General features: G+C 44.7%; 1 protein-coding gene across 4 annotated transcripts in view; it reads left to right on the top strand.

The window, feature by feature from the left end:
- Nucleotides 1–21,381, top strand: part of LOC139060106 (platelet binding protein GspB-like) — a 210,595-nt gene that overhangs the window by 45,074 nt on the left and 144,140 nt on the right. For 3 of the 4 annotated variants that reach the window (XM_070538936.1, XM_070538935.1, XM_070538933.1), the window contains exon 2: nucleotides 2,815–2,979. In XM_070538936.1, coding sequence (XP_070395037.1) covers nucleotides 2,815–2,979 — 165 coding nt within the window. Of the gene's footprint in view, nucleotides 1–2,814; nucleotides 2,980–15,052; nucleotides 15,675–21,381 lie in introns of those variants that run through there. The other variant, XM_070538937.1, reaches the window with a different exon arrangement.

Consider the following 21,381-nt stretch of genomic DNA (forward strand, 5'->3'; position numbering starts at 1 on the left):
AACCCATGAGGAAAGAGCCGAGTTGGCGCCGCAAGTCGGTTTCCATAAAATCCATTTGTTTGGACGGATATGTCATAAACAATATCAATAATTAGGCCAACTAGACAGGCTAATTCTGTCAAAATGTTTGGCTCGTAGAGTCTAATCGGCCCGCATACTCTAAACGCTTTGCACTTGCCCTGTACACGCGTGCGAGGCTTCACATGGTTTTCCTCGACAGCCGAGTCGTTGTCAGGGCAACCTATTTTGGCCCCTCGGTGGGGTCAAATCTGGTTTTCAGATCGAGCCTGCCTTAGTAACTTTGTTTCGTAAGAGGAAACTTTACCTCGGTATCTCCTACGCGGGAGCGGAGAAGTGGTTCTGCTTTTTTTGCATCGACTGAGCTGATTTTGGTGAGATTTGGGGCATTGAAAAGAGAACGCTAAAATATATCGTGTGTCGGAGTCAGATTTCACGTTACTTAGGTGATCACGATCATTATAAAAACTGCCGAACATCCAAAGAAAATAAAAGAACATTATGGTTTACATGTGACTGAACCAATCACACTAAAAAATTAGGACTTTCAAAGACGGACAAAATTGACATATTATACAGGGTGTTTTTTTTTTAGCTGCACGAAATTTTTACAACAAAATTGCTTGTTGGCCTAGTTGGTGCATGCTAAAAGCTGCCCGTGTTTTCTTCTATGTTCTTCCTTTTATGTGTGATTTAACTTGCTGCAAAAAACATGTCTGTTACCAAATTTTTATAATGAGAAAAATATAAATCACGGTAATAACGCTATGTTTACTATTCGAGTGCACGGATTGACAGCCTCTAGATATGGATCAATTTCCGCAATTACGTGCGTGATTAGCGAAGTTACGGTAGTCAACTTTCTAATTATCAACAATAGGTGGCTACAGAAAATTAGTACTTTGGGGCCCTTCCTCGACACTACCTATCCCAACGATCAAATTCTGAATAGCGGTGTTCATGTCATAGCTACGTGAACAATTAGTTCCCCTTGGAAGGCTCCTTGAAACCGAAACTGGCTGTCAAAAGAGCGCCTGTGTCGTCGATGTCACAGGCGCTCATATCATAATTAGTCCTATCATAAGAAGGCAACAAACACTGACACCAAGGAAAACATAGGGGAAATTACTCGGGCTGAATTAATGCAATAAAGAAACAATAAATTAATGTAAATGAAAGTGGATGAAAAAACAACTTGCCGCAAGCGGGGGACGATCCCACAACCTTCACATTTCGCGTGCGATGCTCTACCAATGGAGCTACCGCGGCACCGTTTCCCCATCCACTTTTTTGGGTATTTATGTTTCCTAGTAGAAGCCTGGGAGTGTTAGCCAACGCCATTACTCATAGATTTTGGCGGCGGATGTGGAACATCGTTTCTGCCACAGGCGTCACGAGAACGTGATCTTTTTGGGTGAAGGCAACCGGTCAATAGACCCACACATGCTACCTGAAGGCATCAATGTTGCCGGATTCGAGACCCTCTTTATGTAGTAAACGAGAAGAAAGGGGGTTAACCGAGGGGCCCGATTTTTATTAGTCATATCATAAGAAGCAGGTTCCCACCTGCGGCAAGTTGTTTTTTCATCCACTTTAATTTCCATTAATTTATCGTTTCTTTATTTTATTTATTAAGCAAAAGTAAATTTCCCCTATGTTGTCCTTGGTGTCAGTGTTTGTTGGCTTCTTATGATATGACTAATAAAAAGCGCGCCCCTCGGTTTAACCCCCTTACTTCTCGTTATATATATATATATATATATATATATATATATATATATATATATATATATATATATATGTGTGTGTGTGTGGACTTTTTAACTACTGTGCGATGGGTGAGCGTTCTACATAGGTGCTGAACTGTGTGTTGGTGCTGATGTCCGCAGAGACACTCTTAGTGTATTTGTGACGTGTTTGTGTGTGTATAATGCCTGTTGATACTTTCCTCTTGTTTGTTATTCTTTTTTTTATTGTTGCTTGAGTAACGAATTTGCGATTTTGGCACAGCCGGCTCTAACCCAGCATACCCTCCAGTTTATTTTACATCTAAAATTAAGAATAAATGTTTTTGTTAAGCATATTTTTAACTCTGCCAGCTGCGTGTTCTACATTTACTCCATGCACTTAAACATTTACTGAAAGTCATCTCTTGTTCAGCAACGCCAGGTATGGCTTACGAAAGATTATGGATGACCTGAACCACCATAGCGTAGAAGTACCGTTAAAGAATTTGCTGAGACATAGGTCTCGCGCTAACAAGACTAACGGAAAAAAAGTTGGGACAGGAAAGAGCTCTAGACAGCCTATGTCACAGCAAATGCATCAACACAAACTAGCCCAACTTTCTGCATTAAGTATCGTTAAAGCTTTGTACGATAGAAACTAACGTTCATTAGTCTGGCGAATGAACAAGAGCTCGTGATTGGCGGTCAGCCTTTTGAAGTTATGAGGGAGTACACTTGTTCAAGCCGAGCATAGTCACAGTTGATACAGGATATATGCCATTGTGTACGCTCCAAAATTCTGTTACGTTGGTGTTTTGAGCCAATCAGAGAGGCCGCAGCAGCTGCGTGGGCCAATCAGAGCTCACAATATGGCGAAATGCGACGAAATTCGGAAGCGTCCAGAGTAACGCACCCTAATCGGCTAGAATCAAGCGCCCAGGCAAATAATAACGTGTTGGAGCACACATGGTAGATATTATGACGTCATGAACAGCAGCTTACGATACATTCTCGAAAATAAATTAAAGAAAAAAGTATGTAAAAAGTATTGTTTGCGCTCTGTTTGCAGATGAGTCAGAGCTCCGTCGGATAGCGAAGCAACTGCAGGAGGTCATCGTGAAACTCAACTCGACGCTGGTGACGCTGCTGCGACAGCGAGACCGGCAGCTGAACCGCAGGGGCCACCACTACGACCTCGTCACGGCTGTCTTGCAGGCGGTGTCGCTCAAGAGACGTGAGTGACTCAGCACAATATAACTTTGTGGTAGAGCGCGGTGTTCAAACGCTTTCACTTGAGCGAAAAGGTACGCAGGGTAAAATTTGTCCCCTATAGCTTGGAAATAATAAATTACCGCATCTTGATTCTGACTGCCACCTCGAGCCATTGAAGGTGCGATTCAACGAGAAACCTTCAAGCATGGTCGTCAACCCTTTGAGGCACTAGTACTAAGATGTTAAAATATTTCTTCCTTAGTCTAGTGTAAACAATTGGAATAAGCTACCTTTATCCCCTGTAACTGGCATTCAAAATATATATATTCTACATGTCTACACTTGATGAACAATCTGGGCTTGCAAGATGACGTTATAGTGCGGTTGTATCGCTTGTCGTGTTTGCCTGTTGTATTTCTTTCTTCTTCACATTTTTTTTTTGCGTTCATGTAATTTTGCATAGCGCTTGGTAATGCTCGTATCTATGCCCTCTTGTCAGCACCAAATGATGGCGTGTAGCATTTGTTAAAGAAGAATACAGTTTCATTTCTTCAGAAACATTCTCGAAGTGATCTCAGGCTGAAGGATTCCGCGAACAGCATGAGAGGGACCAAGAAATATATCCTTGAAATAAATAAATAGTTAAATGGCTTGTAACCGATGGAACTCTTGTGTAATCAGAAATAACAGAGAGAGAGAGAGAGAGAGAGAGAGAGAGGGCTCTTTATTAGAAAAACAGATAATTTTGCCGGCGCGTATATAACCGCTGGCATGCTACTCTGTATAGGGATGGGGAATGGGATTAAAAGATTCCAGAAAAGAGTGGGAGAAAAAAAGGATAAAAGTAAATACGAAATGTCCGAGTGCACCTGATACTAACAATAACATAATAACAATAACAGAATGTGTATGCATACAGCGCATGGACACACGATGAGCATAAGTGTTAAACAATATCCACATTACAAAGCTTTATACAATACCAAATTTTAAAAAATCTGAGCAGTACACATTTATGATATCTCGAAATAGTGTTTTTAAAAGTTTCGTTGTAATTTTATTTATTTATTTATTTAATTATTTATTTACTTACTTCAGATATATAAAATAGGAAGGTAGGCTATACATACGTTAGAGCCGGCTATCCAATATCCCGGATTCGTTATTCAAGCAACAATAAAAAACAGTAAAAGCAAGAAGAAAAATATCAACAACCATTATGCACGCGTCACAAGCACACAAGGAGTGCACGGAAAGCACAAACCAGTACTTACAGAATGGTCGCCCATCACACCGGAGTGAAAGAGCATGCACAAGTTTTTCCCTGTATACACATAAAATGACAAGACCACCGCAGCAATAAATAAAAGAAAGGATCGCAATGTAGAGAAGACGAGAAAAGGGACCCGGTTTTAGTGAGCCACAAACACAAAAAGCCAATAGACAGTTAGAATAAGGAAATCATAGAGGGAATCATTTGTTTGTTTAAAGGGGCCCTGAACCACCCCTCGGGCTTGGTGAAGTAACACAGTCCGCGGGTAGCAGACGCTGCTGTGACCATCTCGGCCAAGTCAGAGTCCTTCCGTTTTTCATCTCGGCCAACCAGAGCATCTCGGCCAACCAGAGTCCTTCCAAAAACGTGGAAGGACTCTGGCCAAGTTCTGTCGTACGCGATCCGTGGAGCTCGCAAGCGGAGCGCGAAGTCACCTTTCTCTCAAACGCTCTCGTTTTAAAAACCCCATGATCCTCACTCTTTTCTGTGTGCTTTATTTCGTCATAAAGCACACTCCAATACGCGGCTGCTATTGGTCGCTGCGCTCGGCTACACCGCGGCCGCCGCGAGGTGCCGCCACGGGTCCAGCGGCTAAGCGCACTGCGGCTCTCTGAGGACAGCCGCGTTTGGCTTACGTTCAGCGCGGCATAGGCACCAAATCGGAAACTTGAACTGCGCGCCACGGTGACGTCTCCGCCGTAGCCTTCGCAGTGCAAGGCATTGGAGGAGGAAGGGGAGCACAGCTGAGGCCGTGTTTGATTGCCGATAACTCCGCTTCTGCTGAACGCATTCAAGTACTTTTTGCGGCAGAGTGGTCCTGAAATTGCCTATCTTCACATCAAATGTCTTTCTCCACTTCGATAAAAGGTGGTTCAGGGCCCCTTTGAGCGAAATATAGAAATTATAAATGAATGAAAACAAAAGCTGACGAAAATACAACTGGCCGCAGATGGGATACGAACCCACGTCTTCGCATTACGCGCACGATGCGCTTGTCAATTGACCTACCGTGGCACCGCTTTCCCGTCCACTTTCTTGGGTATTTATATATTCGTACTAGATTTTAGCCAGAGCCAGAGCTCACGGCCTTAAGAATAAAAACAGGAACAGCGCAACACAGAACGAGCGAGTAAACAGGACACAGCGCTGTGTCCTGTTTGCTGTCCTGTGTTGCGCTGTTCCTGTTTTTATTCTAAAGATGAACCAACCAGGCTCATTGAACACACTGCTCACGACCTTGGCGCGAATGTAGAAGATCCTATTCGCCACAAGGTGTCACGTGGTGTGAACTTGGGACAGAGCAACTGGCCAATAAACCCTCGTATGCTATACCTGAAGGCATGGCAGCTACCGGAGTTCCTCCTTATGTAATGTAATTTTCCTTATGCTTTCCTTGTTGTTACTGTATGTTGGCTTTGTGTGCATTTAATGTAGGGCACAGCACGTAATGTCACTTATTGGCAGTCCATAAGACAACAATCCATGTCACGAAACTGAATAAGAGTCTTGCAAGCTGTATGCGTGCGTGTTTGTTTAATAATCATGGAGGCTTGTGTTTCGATTGTAACTGGCAGCCAGAACGAAAATGCGGATTGAACGAGGTTTCGGGGGTACAAGACGATACATGATGCGTTTACGCTATGAAATTTTGGTGCAAGGTCCGAACTTTTTTCTTTACTCTGCAATTTTTTTAATGCTTTAACCTTATTCTCAAGGAGTCTTCGATAGATCGAGTTCACTTATGTCCTCCAGTTACATTATTTACCGAGTAGTACTTGTTAGTTTTATACGCGAGAAGAATAAGGGGATCCCAGAGGTTTGACTTTGTGTTGGTTAAACCACACGAAGAAAAAATGCAACGAAGCCAGGGAAAGCACGGGACAAATAATTGTTGTGTTTAACTGAACTGTAGAAATAGCAAGGAAATAAGGCGCATGTGTGCTAGATGTAAACGTGGCAGTGCTGGCAACTCCCCCCTTGCGGCAACTTGTTTTTTCGTCTACTTTAGTTTCCCTTTTTCTTTATTTACATTTATTTTAAATTTACCACATTTAAATTAAACACAACAATTAGTTTCACCAATGCTTTCTCTGGCTTCGTTGTCTGTTTTCTTAATGTTGTTTGTAACCGTAAATTTTATGTCTCCTCCGGTGCTTTCTTCTGACAGCAACCCTAGTTGACTTGTTGTAGTCCACCTTTCTTTGTTCCTTCTGTTCTGTGGGATTAATCCGATTATACAGTTGATTTGCCCATACTATACCTCAGGTGGCCGTCGCACCCCTTGTTAGCCTGTTTCTGAGTCTTTTCTGCATTAAACTTAGTTCGAAGTGAACGATCACCGCTGATACAAACAGGCACGCGACTAGCACAACTCTCGCGTCTCCCAATAATTCTGTCTCCTTGTACGTGTGGCGGTCGTTTACTTTGCGGCCAGCTACAGTTACCGACATCTCCACAATAAGGTGCCCTGCAATGGGTTCATTCCATACTCCATGCTTCAGGAATTTGCTGCGGCAAGTGCTATCATTATACTGAACGGTGAGGGGCGTTCTTCAAAGTTCGTATTTTCACCACGAAAGAGGAACAGAGATTCAGCGATGAGGCTTGAGTGGTAGTTTAGTCTCAACCCGCGCCCACGTTATAACCTGCTGCGCTACTTGTTCGACAGTTATTCCGGTCAGCAAGCACTGGCGCGTCCACTTGGGCGTCCAAATTGTGTTTCAACATAGAGCGACGGTCGGCCACTCCGTTCTTCGTTGTCGTTGCTCGTTCGGTCGCATTAAGATCGCCCGCGTCATTTCGCGAGTGTTAACAAAAAAATTTAGGGTAAATTAAATTCTGGGGTATGACGTGCCAAAACCACGATTTAGTTATGAGGCACGCCATATAGTGGGGGACTCCGGATAAATTTTGAGACCACCTGGGGTTCTTTAGAGCGCACCCAATGTACGGTGCACACGGGATCTTTCGCTCTCCAGTAGCTCCAGTGTCCGCCGTGGTCGGTATTTGATCCTGCGGCCCCGTGCATGGCTGCGCAGCGCCGCAGCCACTATAGGCCGCCACCGCGGCAGGTCACTTCGAGACTGTCAAGCTAGGGCACTGTCGGTGACCACCGCCGTGCTTTAACCAACTTTCCCTATGGACGCTACTATTCTTGTTTGGATGTCCTGGGGGTGTCACGCGGTATACTGTGTAGAACGAAATTTTTTATGTTCCGCAAAAACTAGAGAGGAGTGCGCTCATTTTCGTTTCTGTCGTGTGCGCCTTTTCTAAACTAAGGTACCATTAATATGAAGTTTATGAACGCACTTTATAAGTGAACCGTTTTCTATAACCTTGGCGAGGGGGTTGACGTTCGGCTTTATTGACACATCTTCACAATTTCGTAACGTAACACAAAAGCATGCAGAGACAGGCAGGGTCTATGTGCGTGTGTGCGTGCCTGTGTGCACGCCTGTGAGCGTGCGTGCTTCTTTTACGCCGTGAACTCGTTAATACGTTCTCCAACGCCCAGTGAAGTCCACTTTCTAGCAGCCTTTCGGTGTGTCGTTACACTGTTATTTATTTATTTTTTAAAACTCATTTTCTGACGAATGTACTGAAAGAAAGGTAGCCAATATGCGCAATACAGCAACAAATTTGCATTAGAAAGGAAGTGACCTATGTGAAGTCAAGTACGACCGAGAATGTATCCGAAAGCTGACATAGAGCTACGACCAAATCGCTGTGTGTCCGAACTCGGCGCTTGCTGAGCTGCTGAGGCTGCGGGTTCGTGGGTGAGGAAGAGTTCACGAGCGAGAGCGTTCAACCAACGACGATTCACGCTTCAGCCTCGAGGTTCGAGGCTTAATGAGCTACGAAGAAGTTGGGGGGCCTAATATAGCTGCGAGGCTCTCAGTAGCGCTGAGCCGCCAGGCCCACTTCAAAGCTCGTGCCGCGGCACGCTACCGAATGTAGCAGTTGGACGCGCTGTCACACTTTATAACGGCTTAAACCAGGGCGCGCGACCGCACCGGTTGCAAGCAGCGCTATACGTATAAGCAGAGAGAGGGCTTTTGCATGTATATACTTGTGCCAGCGTGAAGTGGAATATAGTTCGTTGTCATAACCATGGCAACATACCGTTAAGTTATGACAAGAGCGATATCATCATCATCATCATCCTGGCTACGCCCACTGCAGGGCAAAGGCCTCTCCCACACTTCTCCAACTACCCCGGTCATGTGCTGATTGTGGCCATGTTGTTCCTGCAAACTTCTTAATCTCATCCGCCCTCGTAACTTTCTGCCGCCCCCTGCTACGCTTCCCTTCCCTTGGAATCCAGTCCGTAACCCTTAATGACAATCGGCTATCTTCCCTCCTCATTACATGCCCGGCCCATGCCCATTTCTTTTTCTTGATTTCGACTATGATGGCATTAACTCGCGTTTGTTCCCTCACACTATCTGCTCTCTTCTTATCCCCCCTTAACGTTACACCCATGATTCTTCTTTCCATAGCTCGTTGCGTCGTCCTCAATTTAAGTAGAATCCTTTTCGTAAGCCTCCAGATTTCTGCCCCATAGGTGGGTACTGGTAAGACACAGCTGCTATACACTTTTCTCTTGAGGGATAATGGCAACCTACTGTTCATGATCTGAGAAGGCCTGCCAAACGATATGGTTAGGCGTAAACTGCTTAGCAATATATCATATTTCTCACAGCGGCCTCATTTCCACGAATTTGCGATAAATTCTGGATCATAGACACATGATACCTTTGCCGTTACGCACACTGTGTTTACTGCCAGCGGTTTTCGGAACTGTCGTTGTGAGCAAGTCGCACGCTCTCTTTTGCTTTTTGTTTTCTGTTTCACTGCGCAAGCAATGTCTGATGAGGAACCGAATTTTATGGTAACGCTGTAGCAGATGCAACGGTCAGCGTGCACCGTTAAAATCATTATCTTGGGCAAGCTAAACGAAATATGAAGATTATGTTTGGAAGATAACGTAGAAGAGACACACACAGCGCTGTGTATATTTATTCTACGGTCGTCCCTTGCTTCTTACGGGCTGTTATTTGACGAACATGACTAACCAACTAGCCCGAATCTCAGCTCTAGCAGTAGTGACTATATGACGCCGCTTTCGTACAAACGCTGCCACCGCCCTTGCCGCCACACCGCATTCGTCATCGTGTCATCGTCGTCGGGGTAGGTCCTGACGTCATTGGTAGGTCCTGATCATTGGTCATTGGTCCTGGACGTCATTGGTAGGTCCTTATCATTGGTCATTGGTCCTGGACGTCATTGGTAGGTCCTGATCGTCATTGCGATCGTTAAAATGTGGATGCCTTCTTTCGATCGTCTGGTGCTCCCCATCTCGTCCTTGAAAAATAGGCCTCATTCGTGCGCGCAAATACTTTGGTTAGGTTTCCTTTTATTTTCATTTATGCGTCGAAACATGGAAAGGTATAGCCCACGTTGGAGCCGGCTTTACAAAAGTACCAAATTCGTTACTGAAGTAACAAAAACAAGAAAAAGAAAAAAGGAAGCAAATATGAAAAAGGATGACAAACACACACGAAGACACAGGTTGTGCCTTCGCGTTACAGTATGTAAATAAGTAAGCACCAACTAGCCCAACAACGAACCCTCCTATAGGACGGGTTGCTTAGCTTCATTTTTTGACTGCAGATAGATAGATAGATAGATAGATAGATAGATAGATAGATAGATAGATAGATAGATAGATAGATAGATAGATAGATAGATAGATAGAGAGAGAGAGAGAGAGAGAGAGAGAGAGAGAGAGAGAGAGAGAGAGAGAGAGAGAGATGTCGCCTTTCTCAGGCGATCGAGACTCTGTCATAGTTGAAGATTTAGATGCATAATGGAGCAGCAACACTGAGAGTTATGCCATTGAAAAGACCACTTCCTGCATGTCATCTGTAGGAGGAAATATTGATTCCAGGTGTCCGAAGGCTAAGCTATATACCGCTCAAGGCAAAGAAGAGCGCCGATGGCGGCCCTGTTTTCCATAGTCTTGAGGTGACAGTGCGCCTATAGCGGCCGTAATGGAAAGAAACGGTTTCTGCGACGGGGCTGCTGGGCCAACGATGCTGTCCGCGCACCCCGTAGCTGTATACTCGTGCAAAGTGATATTGACTGCGCTGGGAGATGGTTGTAGGTCTCCTTTCTGTTGGTCCGGCGCTGTGTTGCCATTGCCCAAGGCGATCGCGGATTTTGGGCGTTGAATTCTTTCCGGAGCGTTTTCCATTTCAATTTAAACGCCGCAGCATGTCCAGTGCCCTTTCAGTAACTATTATGTAGCAGCGAGGACGAGACTTTATTTCAGCCGCGTCTCTTGGTCTCTGTACTCGCTACCGGAAGTACGCTCGTTTTATATGCACTTTACACGTGCATTTTCGTGCCTGCAAGCATTTTCTTCTTCTTCTTCTCTCTCTCTCTTTCTGTCTTGTTGTGTATGTGTTGCATAGCATTTTTGTTTAATTTGCGGTTATTCGTTATTAATGTTTAATATACGTTCGTGTTATTGTGAATATTTTGCGCACATATCTAAGCCGTACTTAATACACGTGTTCTTCACATTTAACATTTGATTATCGCGATTTTGTCTCTGTTCATATGTCTGTTGACACTTTTCGTTGGCTTTTAAATGTTTAATGAATCCATATTCTATGCGTACTGCATTGTAAAAAATAAAAATAATAAAAATAAAATGAATAAAGACGTTGCTGTATTCTGGAGTCAAGCTCTGCACTGGAAGGAAACAATCGTCGATATTGGCATCCCGTCAAACGTCACCTTGCTGTGAATGAACGTTTCAATAGTACGAATTGGTAAAAAGCAACCAAAGACATTTAGGTGAGGCTTCCGACTCTCAAGTTTGCTGTATCTGACGCTCTCGGTCGTTCCAGCGATGTATCAAAAGGCTCGCTCTTGAATATTTTGAAACCAGTTAGAAAAAAAACTGGCATTTTCACAGTCAAAACTTGTCTCACGATTCCCCGTGCGCTCATTGCGAAGGCCTCTCATTACAGTACCGATCCTGTCAAACACGCTAAATAAAAGTAAAATGAGGTGCACCATGGGCAGAGTTAGAGAAAAAAACAAAAACCAAGAGAACAAAAGCTACGAATGTGGTGAATATTAGTTCCCCATAATTTTTCTTGTGAGTGCTGTGGCTGTTTCAAATTTTTTTGGCTGATTTTCTCGGAACCTGTATGTAACGAATTGGTTCGTGTCTTATTTAAAAGGTCGAGGTGTTGCCGCGGTTCCAGAAATGAACAAAGCCAAGTGCAACTTAAGACGCTAAAAAACACACACTTTATAAAACAGAAATCAAAGCAGTGGCAAACAGCGTTGTGGCGTTGAGTCCACAAAATCTCAACATCGATTGACAAGAAGGGGATCACATTATGGAAGTGCAAACAGAGGGAATGCAAGAAATCGGACAAGGTGAAAACACAAACTTGTGGCGTAACGCCGTCCTGGCAAATGTACAGAGTTAACTAAAGAGTCCGAGTTGATCTCATCAAAACTATGGAAAGAAAAATGTTCACCGGTCGTCGGCGTCGTGTTTATCGCGGACAAAGCTCGCGGAGCGCCTTGAACTCGCAAGATTTTGATGATCTGTACATGGCAACTTTGCGCGCATCATGACAACATCTTTCCGTCGTCTTTTCTTTTTTGTTGTATGCCAAGAAGCTTAACTGTTTTTTATAATAAATATATGAAAAGAGAACTTTGTACGCTTATTTCTCACATAGCTGGCCGTGCAATAAACCGCAAAAATAAACTCGTACGAAAACTACTCACATGTCTTCATTTCAAAACAAAATATATATGTCAGAACAACATCTCTTTTTTTTATTATTTCACCATTATGCTTCCAGGATTTTTCAGAACTCTTTAGCCTTTTGTTCGTTGCACAGGTTAATGGCTTTTCCATGTGAATGCCAAAATTTCTTCGGTTACGGTGAGCTAAAGTTAAGTTGTAAGTGCTGGTGTGAGGCCTACTTTTGTTAACAATTCTTTAAATAAGTAATTATCAAACTATTTTACACATTATGTAACACATACATTTGCCTAAAAAATATGGTCTATAAGATATATAATCAGTATTCCTACGATTCTTCTTTTCTTTTCGAACTTGGCGAACTTTCTGGTTCGTCCGATGCATTTCGGTGATCCGCAAAATTGCACGGATAATTCGCCGCGGTCACAAAGCTATTTGTTTACACAGATAATGAGCTTGGATGGTTTCGGCATATGCGAGCTGTCTCAGGCTACCATGCACCTTTTTTATTGTTGTTATAATAGCCGAGATGCCAACCAGGAAACGATTTCAGGCCGTAAACCTTATGGCCATCCAGCGCAATAAAGCAAATGGACAAGGAAATCGGCAAGTGGCCGTGAGTGTATTGGTTTGAAATCGTTCAGTATGAACCGACTACCCCAGCAACGCGTGTTACTTAGCTGTTCATCTCAGGCTTGCTGCTCAGGACAGCGCGTTTCATTGACGTTAGTACGCAATAATTTGCGGGATCTGTTGACGTGTCGTGGAAAGAACACCAGCGTGTGTTGTTTATTGTCGCCGCTCGACCCAGTAACAGACGAACAGCTTGTTTTCTCACAGAGGCTGTTTGATCCGTGGCACTGGCTATCGCGGGCGCGTAGTCACGTGATATTTTTCACATGTTGCGGGCTTTTTCTCGTCTGAGGAAAAACTAAATAAATGTAAACACTGAACGTGTACTTTGCTTAAGGCATCTCATTTTGACGTCTGTTACGATTACCTGCAAATCCTTAATAGACATCTTGACTATTAGACCAAGTAGAAATAAGAACTATATATATATAAAGAATGAAAGAAAACATTAAGAACACCGTGTTTTTAATGTTTTAAAGTCAGCTTCTCCCTTGAAAGAGTATTTAGAAGGCGAAGCACGCTTTCAAGGCGCACATCTTTAGAGGCTCACGTGTCACTCGTCACGCGGCGGCGTTAAGCAGCGCGCTCTTACTGCGTTATTAATGCACGGAGCAGGTGCAGCGGGTATTTAGCACGCAGATTTAGCGAGACGTGACACCTGGCCACGGCCTTTCACGCCGGCGTAAAAGAAAACAGCCGCCGTCGTCAAATGGCCGGGGGGTGGAAAGAGAGAGAGTGTGTCTGTGTGTCCAGAGGAGGGAGGCGGGCAGCTTGTCTTTTGCGGTCGCCAAAGGAGCCCCGTCCTTCCATTGTCGGAGAAACGTGTCAGGCGCCCCTTTTTTTTCGGGCGCGCGGGGCATGCCTAATTAGGAACCGCGTGGGCCATTGCGGGTGCGAGAGATGAAAGCATCTCTCCTCTATGCCTCGCGAACGGGTCTGGTTTTGACACTGGGGTTTGTTCGCGTGATGTCCGCTGACACGACGCCGTGCCCCTTTAGCGTTGAGCTGGGCTCCCGTTTCCGAAAGACGCACAGGCGCAAAATGAGCAAGAAATGGGCAAACGAGGCTGGCTCAGAACACTGTCAGACTTCACGGAAAACCCCAAGTAGGGTATTTGAGGTAACAAAATATAAATGATAACAATAACAAAGTGAGAATAGCCAGAGAGTGTGAAAAAAGAAGAAGAAGCCTCTGGCTTGGTTTGTTGCCTTGGATCGGATGACCGCGATTTCCTTCTATGCAGCTACAGTTAATTTAAGGCAGCACGTTGTTTAAATAATTGTAGAAATAACTTTGTGTAAGACTCAAAGCAACAATCTGGCAAATCGATTATTAGTTGCAGTGCGGTACATATATATATATATATATATATATATATATATATATATATATATATGTAGCTCAGCATGAGCTCATATGTATGAGCTCAGCATGATGACTGAGCTCCTCGAATTACAATAAGTCTGTTTCCTCACAAAAAAAAGGAGACGAGAGAGAGAGAGAGAGAGAGAGAGAGAGAGAGAGAGAGAGAGAGAGAGAGAGAGGAAGGCCGTTGCTGTACAGATTTCTGAACGTGTTAGCAAGTGAATATATTTTAGAGTGAAAGTTTACAATGAGTAATTTAAAATTTTGATGGATATCGGTATCCGGATTGAAATCCTGCGCGCATTACACGCAAACTACTCCTCGGTAGTGGCGAGTTTCTTGCATGTCACGTGTGTCCTGACAAAACAAGTTTGGCTTGCTAGTGTTTGTTGTTTTGCCGTTCCTGTTCTTTCCGTTTGAGGTCGCAGTATGCTTTGTACAGACACCCTTACGAAGAAAGCAGCTAACGAAGACTTCAAGATAGAAAAATGAGAACAAGCAGGCAAGCAAGCAATGCAGGACAGGTGCACGCAAGCAAGCAAACCGCACCCGTGTGGTCGTACCTCTGAAGTCGGAATAACAAAGAGAGAGCGAGAGAGAAGGAACAAAATCTACCAGACCATAGTCTCGCGTGTCTGGCTTCCACTTTAGCCCCGAAAATCGTTACGACTTCCTCAGCTGGTCGCAACGCTCCCGATCAATCTTGTGTCTGGATCAGGAGGAGGGGCAGCGGCGCACGGCAAATGAAGATCGAGGTAAAAAAGAAATGGGGGGGGGGGGGGGGGCATATGGTAAGGACAGGTATGGGACTGACGTGCATGCTGGAGGGTGAGTGGGTGTTGTGATGAGACGGGGGAAGGAGTTGCACGCGAATGGCGAGGAGCGAAAAAAGTCGATACGACGTCAGCGAACGGAAATGACGCCGCAGCAATCGGCCGCGCCTCGCGGCGCTGTAGCTTCCGGAAGCAGCGGGTGTCTGCCGTCGTTGTCGCCGTTGTCGTCGTCGGGTGGGGAGCAGCGCCGTCGGCGGCGGCGTTCTCGCAGGGTGTTGCTGGCCGCCGTGGGTGCCGCCGTATAGGAGGTGGGGCCTTCGCGGCTCGCTCCCGAAGTAGCGCTGCTGCTGCTGCTGCTGCCCGCTTTCTCCATGTGGCAACGGCGTCGTCGCAGACGACGGTCAGAGACCCGTACTCGCCGCTAGGCCTACCCGGAGGCCCCTTCAAACTCCCGAATCGCTGCTGAAGCTGTCGTCTGTTCTTTCGCGGTTCTGGAAGCAGCGAGAACAGTTCGGTGTTTCGGGCTCCGGTCGGGCGAACCGGCTTACGGAAGAGTGCGAGTCCCTCTGTTTGCCGCGAGCGTTTGGCCGAGACCGTTGGCACCGATGGGCTGAAGCGCGCCTGGCTGGGCGGGCGCCTTTGCTCCGGCGGGGTCAACAGCGCGGCGCAGTAGTGGCGTTCGGGGGCAGTGCCAGGGGTGGCGGTCGCCAGCTGAGGCCGCCGTAGCAGCTGTTCCTGCTCGTCCGCCGTCCGCGGAGGAAGGAAAAGCAAGCCAGTGTCGGATCTTACTGCGCGGGCCTCGACGATGAGCGGATTCCTCATGTCGGCGCTGAAGAGCGTCTGCAAGAAGACTCCGGCCAACAGGTCTTCTGGCGGTGAGTGTGGTTTCGGTGATGCTGTGAAGGCTGTTGTGCGCCAACGTCGTCCTCAACGCACAAAACTGTTTCCGGAGGGGGAGGGGGTGACCGTAGAAAGAGAGAAAGGGAAGAGCGTTTACAACGGGAAAGCTGTCGCGTGCGTGCGCGTTGGTTTCGCTCGGGCAAGGGGAGGTGACCAAAGGGCGTTACTATTGGTTACGCGGATGTAATCAGCTGCAGGGTGTAAGGGAAATATTGAGGCGAACGGCGTTCACCATCTGTGGGGCTCATTAACTGTGTGGACAGTGGTTGTTCTGCAGTACTTGAGAGCGAAAGCGAGAGAAACCCATCTGAGAAAAAAAAAAATTGCGGAATGGTCCGCGAAACAAAAACGGGGGTTTGTCTGCTCACCAATATTTTGGGGACAAAGTCAGTCACACGCACCACACGAAGCTGCGCAATCTGGGGAGCTCTTTATAGTGCTTGGGAGTTAACGCATCAGTAGAAAGTCCACGAGCTTGACGTTAGTTCACATTGTTTGGAAACCGTTTTGTCTCTCAAAACATTGTTCTTCTATTTGGTTGATATGCCCGGGCCTTTCATCGAGCAACTTCAAATCAAATATCCCACGCGATGGACACATTGTCCTGCGCGCGGGGATGTTACTTTCCCACCTTCATTCACAGAGCCAGATGCTTTTGCCTCGCTTTCTGATTTTCTTTCCGTCCCAAAACCATGACTACGTTATCGGTGGTGACCTTAATATGCCTGATGCGGGATGGGTCAATAATACACATTTTCTTACTAACTCCATTGCTCTATCCACCAGTTTCAAAGAATTAATAATGGCTGATGATTTATATCAGTTTAAAATAGAACCAGCGCGACAAGGGAAGGAAAGGGGCTGTTTTTGTAGACCTTCTTGCGAATAGGCCCTTCCCGTCCTTAATCGGACTAGCAATATGGTGTCTGGTATAAGCCATCACGATTGTGTTATCGCGACCTTATCGCTGTTAAACGTTAAGGATGTGGCTCCTAGAAAAGTGTTTTCCTATCAAAAAGAAATGCTGGAAAACGGCAGAACGCCTCAAGTAATGCACTGTACTACTTGTTTCAACAAACTAATTGCAGTTTCAGTGCGCAGGTAATGTATACGGTTCACGCCAAGACGTCACGATGCATTGGCTGCGGTTGCCGCACACAATTAGCGCAGCTAAGAGGAACGCGCGCCGTACTTTTGCTCATTTTTTCCTTTTTCTTTAATGATGCACATCATCACACGTAGCTTTGCTGCCGCACGACGTCAGCAAATATTGCTCCACGTCATGACCTCACGGTAACGTCGATGACGCCAGGTGTACATTTACCTTTATATATATATATATATATATATATATATATATATATATATATATATATATATATATATATATATAATGACATATGATATGCGTTTCACATGTGCAAAGTGTTGTCCTTTTGCAAGCTTCAAAAGTGTCTGTTAATGCTCTTTTAAACAAGGACTAAATAGGAGGAAAATCAATCAATCAATCAATCAATCACTTTATTGAACGGGAAAATAATTAATTCATTAATTAGTTAAACACCTTATATTGATTTCTTTTGAAGAAGGTATAACCAAAACTAAAAATTTCCCATAGCAAAACAGCCATTCTTGCCAAGAGAGGATGCTCGGCAAGCCAGAAACGAGGCAAGGAACGTAACTTACCGGTGGCGACGCCACCCTGAAGTTTCCGTACCGGCTCGTCGTGACCTCACAAATTTTGAGAACGTCTACTCGGGACTGGTTGAATCGTTTATCGGTAGCGAATGCTGCATTGCAAGCGAACCAAATACTCAGATTAGAAAGATTTTTCACAACTTTTTGTTGCCCCGAAACGACCCAAACACGAGAAATTACTTTGAACTTCGTGAGGTAAAACTGACGCTGCTCACGATTCGGCGGCAAATTTTAGCACGGAAACATTTCCTCTTTGAGTTCTCCATGAACGAAAATGGACCCTTTTGAGCACTACTTTGTCAGTATGAACTGATATAGTGTTGCATTTTAGTGCCTCTTAAGGTCTGAATCTCCCAGGTTTGATATACATATATATATATATATATATATATATATATATATATATATATATATATATATATATATATATATATATATATATATATATATATATATATATATATATATATATATATATATATATATATATATATATATATATATATATATATATATATATATATATATATATATATTTCCTCTTCGACAGTGCCTGTCTCGTCATCGTTGTATCGTGCGCATGAGAGAAAAAAAAAAGGGCATTGGAAATGTGATGACAAGAGGCCTCATTGCATTGCAATATATAGTGCGCAATTTTTTGTTCTTTTGTTGTGCGAATCCATTTTAACGTTTAGAAGCCTGCGCACCAGTCTCATTTCAGTGTCCAATATCAGCGCCCAGGGTGTCGAGCCAGCTGATGGAATAGTGACAGCGAGCAAGTGCGTAACTTAAGATATCGGTCGTGCTATGCGGGCAAGAAAGACCTGCTGCTTCATGTGCAGATGATTAAGATTAGATCAAATGAGCAGGAAACAACAACAACAACAACAACAACAACAACAACAACAACAACAACAACAACAACAACAACAACAACAACAACAACAACAACAACAACAACAACAACAACAACAACAACAACAATGTTTTACATTAATCTTATGTGGCAAAGCTCTGAAGCAACTGTGAATATTTTATTATAGAAATGTAATAATTTTATTCTCTTTATGTACAACTTGGTTCCATTTCTTGTTTGCACGCTGTCCGAGAGACGATGATTCCAAACGGTGTTTCTGAAACAAACAAACAAACAAACAAACAAACAAACAAACAAACAAACAAACGAACGAACAAACGGCTGAGAGCCGGTGCGCTTGCTCAGTTATTGTTCCGGCCAAGCGCGGCATGTCGCAAGCGAAACTCATTTCAAAGGCGCTCTGACTTCTCCGTATTTACGGCATTGAAGGCCGTAAATTGCTCTCCCGCGTTTGGGGAGCGGCGGCTGAGAGAAGCATAGGGCGCGTGCTTGAACTTCTGCAAATGAAATTCGCAGGTCGAGCGTAATAAAGGGCATTGCGGTATGCAACAAATAGTCAACTTGTGCGAGTTGGTTGATCGAACTCAGTTATGAAGACAACGCCAACCAATATGGGTACACTCACAAGAAAGGAGGCATCTAGGGCAAGGCACAGCACCAATTATCGAGAACGTGTCTACAATTGACGACAAAAAAAAAAAATATTCTTCGACGAAATGTGAAGTTCGGGGACTGAGAGTTGTACTATCAAAGTCCTCAAGGACTCAACGAAAATATCGTAAGGTAAGGGCCTCCGAATAGGCGTCGAACTCCTGCATTGTTTTAGTTCGTCAACTAGCAGAGTTGTCGGGCTTTCTCAGAAAGGAGCTTGCATGAGTGGAACGTGCTAAGGCGACGATAACTTCCTGAGGTCCTCACGAAAGCCTTCTGGGTGCTAACAAGAGCCTCGGCGTGCCTTACAAATTCTGTGATATGAATAAAGTGGTGTTTTAAGGAGAAATCTCGCCGATGAACATCGCCAACCTTTCTAGAGAGCCAAATGTAATACACGGTTAATGAATGTATTTATATATAGAGGGTGTCTAGAAACAGAATATGTATATCGAGGACTCCGGTAATTCAATAAATTATTAGGGCTTTCAATCAACCTTTCAGTCTAGCTGATGTCTATCAGTGGATAGTTTAATTTCAAGTAATTTTCATCTTAACTTTTTGGCCTTTATAACCTGTACAAAACACAAATAAGTTGCAGAATGCAAGTGCGTTAGTTCGAACCCTTAGATTTGGTCCTCCACTTAAACTTATACCTCTATACCAGCTTACATAAAGGAACGATGTCGCGGTAAAGGCTTGCGTTTTACACATCACAAAATGCACCTAATATAGTACTTTTCATTGGCGAATTTGGAGGCATCCGTGCACTTAGCGAGGCCTGCTCTACTATACTCGCATCAATACTTGGCGTCTTTTCTGTATCTTGTTTTAGATGTGTTAGATCTCGGCATTTAAACTCCTCACGTTGGTGGGCGCTTAGCTGAACATCCAAGGTCTTGCGTTACAGCCATCGGAGAAAATTTTGAAATATACAGCGCATACATTGCCTCCTGGCTTCTCTCCAACAAACAGATTGTAAGCTCCTTTGTATCTTGCTTAGGTTTCACTCATATTACGCTTTTGCGACGTTGTCTCCGTCATTTTGACTCACGGTGTATATATACTGAATGTTGTTGTCTAAATGAAAGTGAACTTCTCCATTACGACACGATTCTGGCTTCATCTATGTTATCTCCAATAAAACACGCCTCTGTAAGGTTTTCGGCGGTAATAACTGCGCTTCGGATTCTACCCCTGCAAGACTGTCATGCGCTGCCTACCGCGGTTTCTACTTTTTTGTAGAAGCACTCCGGATCGGGAATCAAATATAGATGCTTAACACACGAGACTGAGACACAGACATAATACATGAGACATGGGGTATAGTGGATGCGTTTTGATGTCGTTCTCCTGCTGATACGCTTGGAGCAAGTGAGTACTTGGCAGCGCAGGAGTGTTGCCGAATTGCCAACCGTTCGTGCTTTTTTCAGTGGTGGGCATTTTTGAGTTCTGCTCCGTGCCTCGCTAGATAGGGGCGTGCTTCGACCGCTCTTAGAGATTTCCCGGTCGACAGTAGCTTCGTTATCTTCTTTCTAACGCTGCTTTGATCTTTCGATGCTCCCAATTCCATCCTAGTTTTGAGAGGCCCTTATATCCTTTGCTTTCAGGTCGCTTGAAATGTCTTTTTTTTTTCATTGCTTTCGTCTATCGTCGAACTCTGCTATACGTGGTGTTCGCTTTTCGTGCAGAATGCTGCGCATGCGCATAAATTTTGCGTGCTTCCGTTCCATGTCGGCTTTATTGAACCCGTGGTGGCTACGGTGTTCCGCATGATGCCGTGGGTTCGATTCCCGGCCGCATCGGCCGCATTTCGACAGGTGCGAAACGAAAAAAAAAAAAGATCGTGTACTTAGATTTAGTTGCACATCACCGAAGCAACAGATTGACCGCTCGTTTCTAGGCGCTCCTCCATCGTCTACGCTTAGACATAGCCTGCACGCCTCACTCCTTCTGCCGCGGCAAGAGAAGAACGTCCCTGCATTTTGGACTTCCCGTGATAACTCCGACGCTTCAGTGGGGTACATTATCATAGAATTTCCTCAATGTGACCAACAGCGGGTTCACTTGCGTGAACATCCTTGACAGACGTCTAGCTGTTTAGACGACAGACCGTTCTTGGAAGCTAAGATTTTGGAACCCTGGCGCAAACCTAGTGTATGCATAGTGCCCCCAAAGTGATAATGCGCTTTGTGAAGGCAACCGGATTAGATGAGCGCTTGTGAGCGAACATTCAGCATGAGTGAACTTTCATCTGCGAGTACGCGCACATTGAATCTGCTTTTTCCTTCTTATCTTTATCTCCCTTTCCCCACGTGTAGGGTAGCCAACCAGGCCAGACCTTCGTTAACCTCCCTGCCTTTACTTCTTGTCCCTCTCTTTATTGATAGACTTCCTCCCACAGTGAGCAAAGCGCTAGGGCCGTGATCATGCTATGACTAGCATAGTCGTGCCGT

Source organism: Dermacentor albipictus, chromosome 5, assembly GCF_038994185.2.
Source record: "Dermacentor albipictus isolate Rhodes 1998 colony chromosome 5, USDA_Dalb.pri_finalv2, whole genome shotgun sequence".
In the NCBI taxonomy this organism is placed as follows: domain Eukaryota; kingdom Metazoa; phylum Arthropoda; class Arachnida; order Ixodida; family Ixodidae; genus Dermacentor; species Dermacentor albipictus.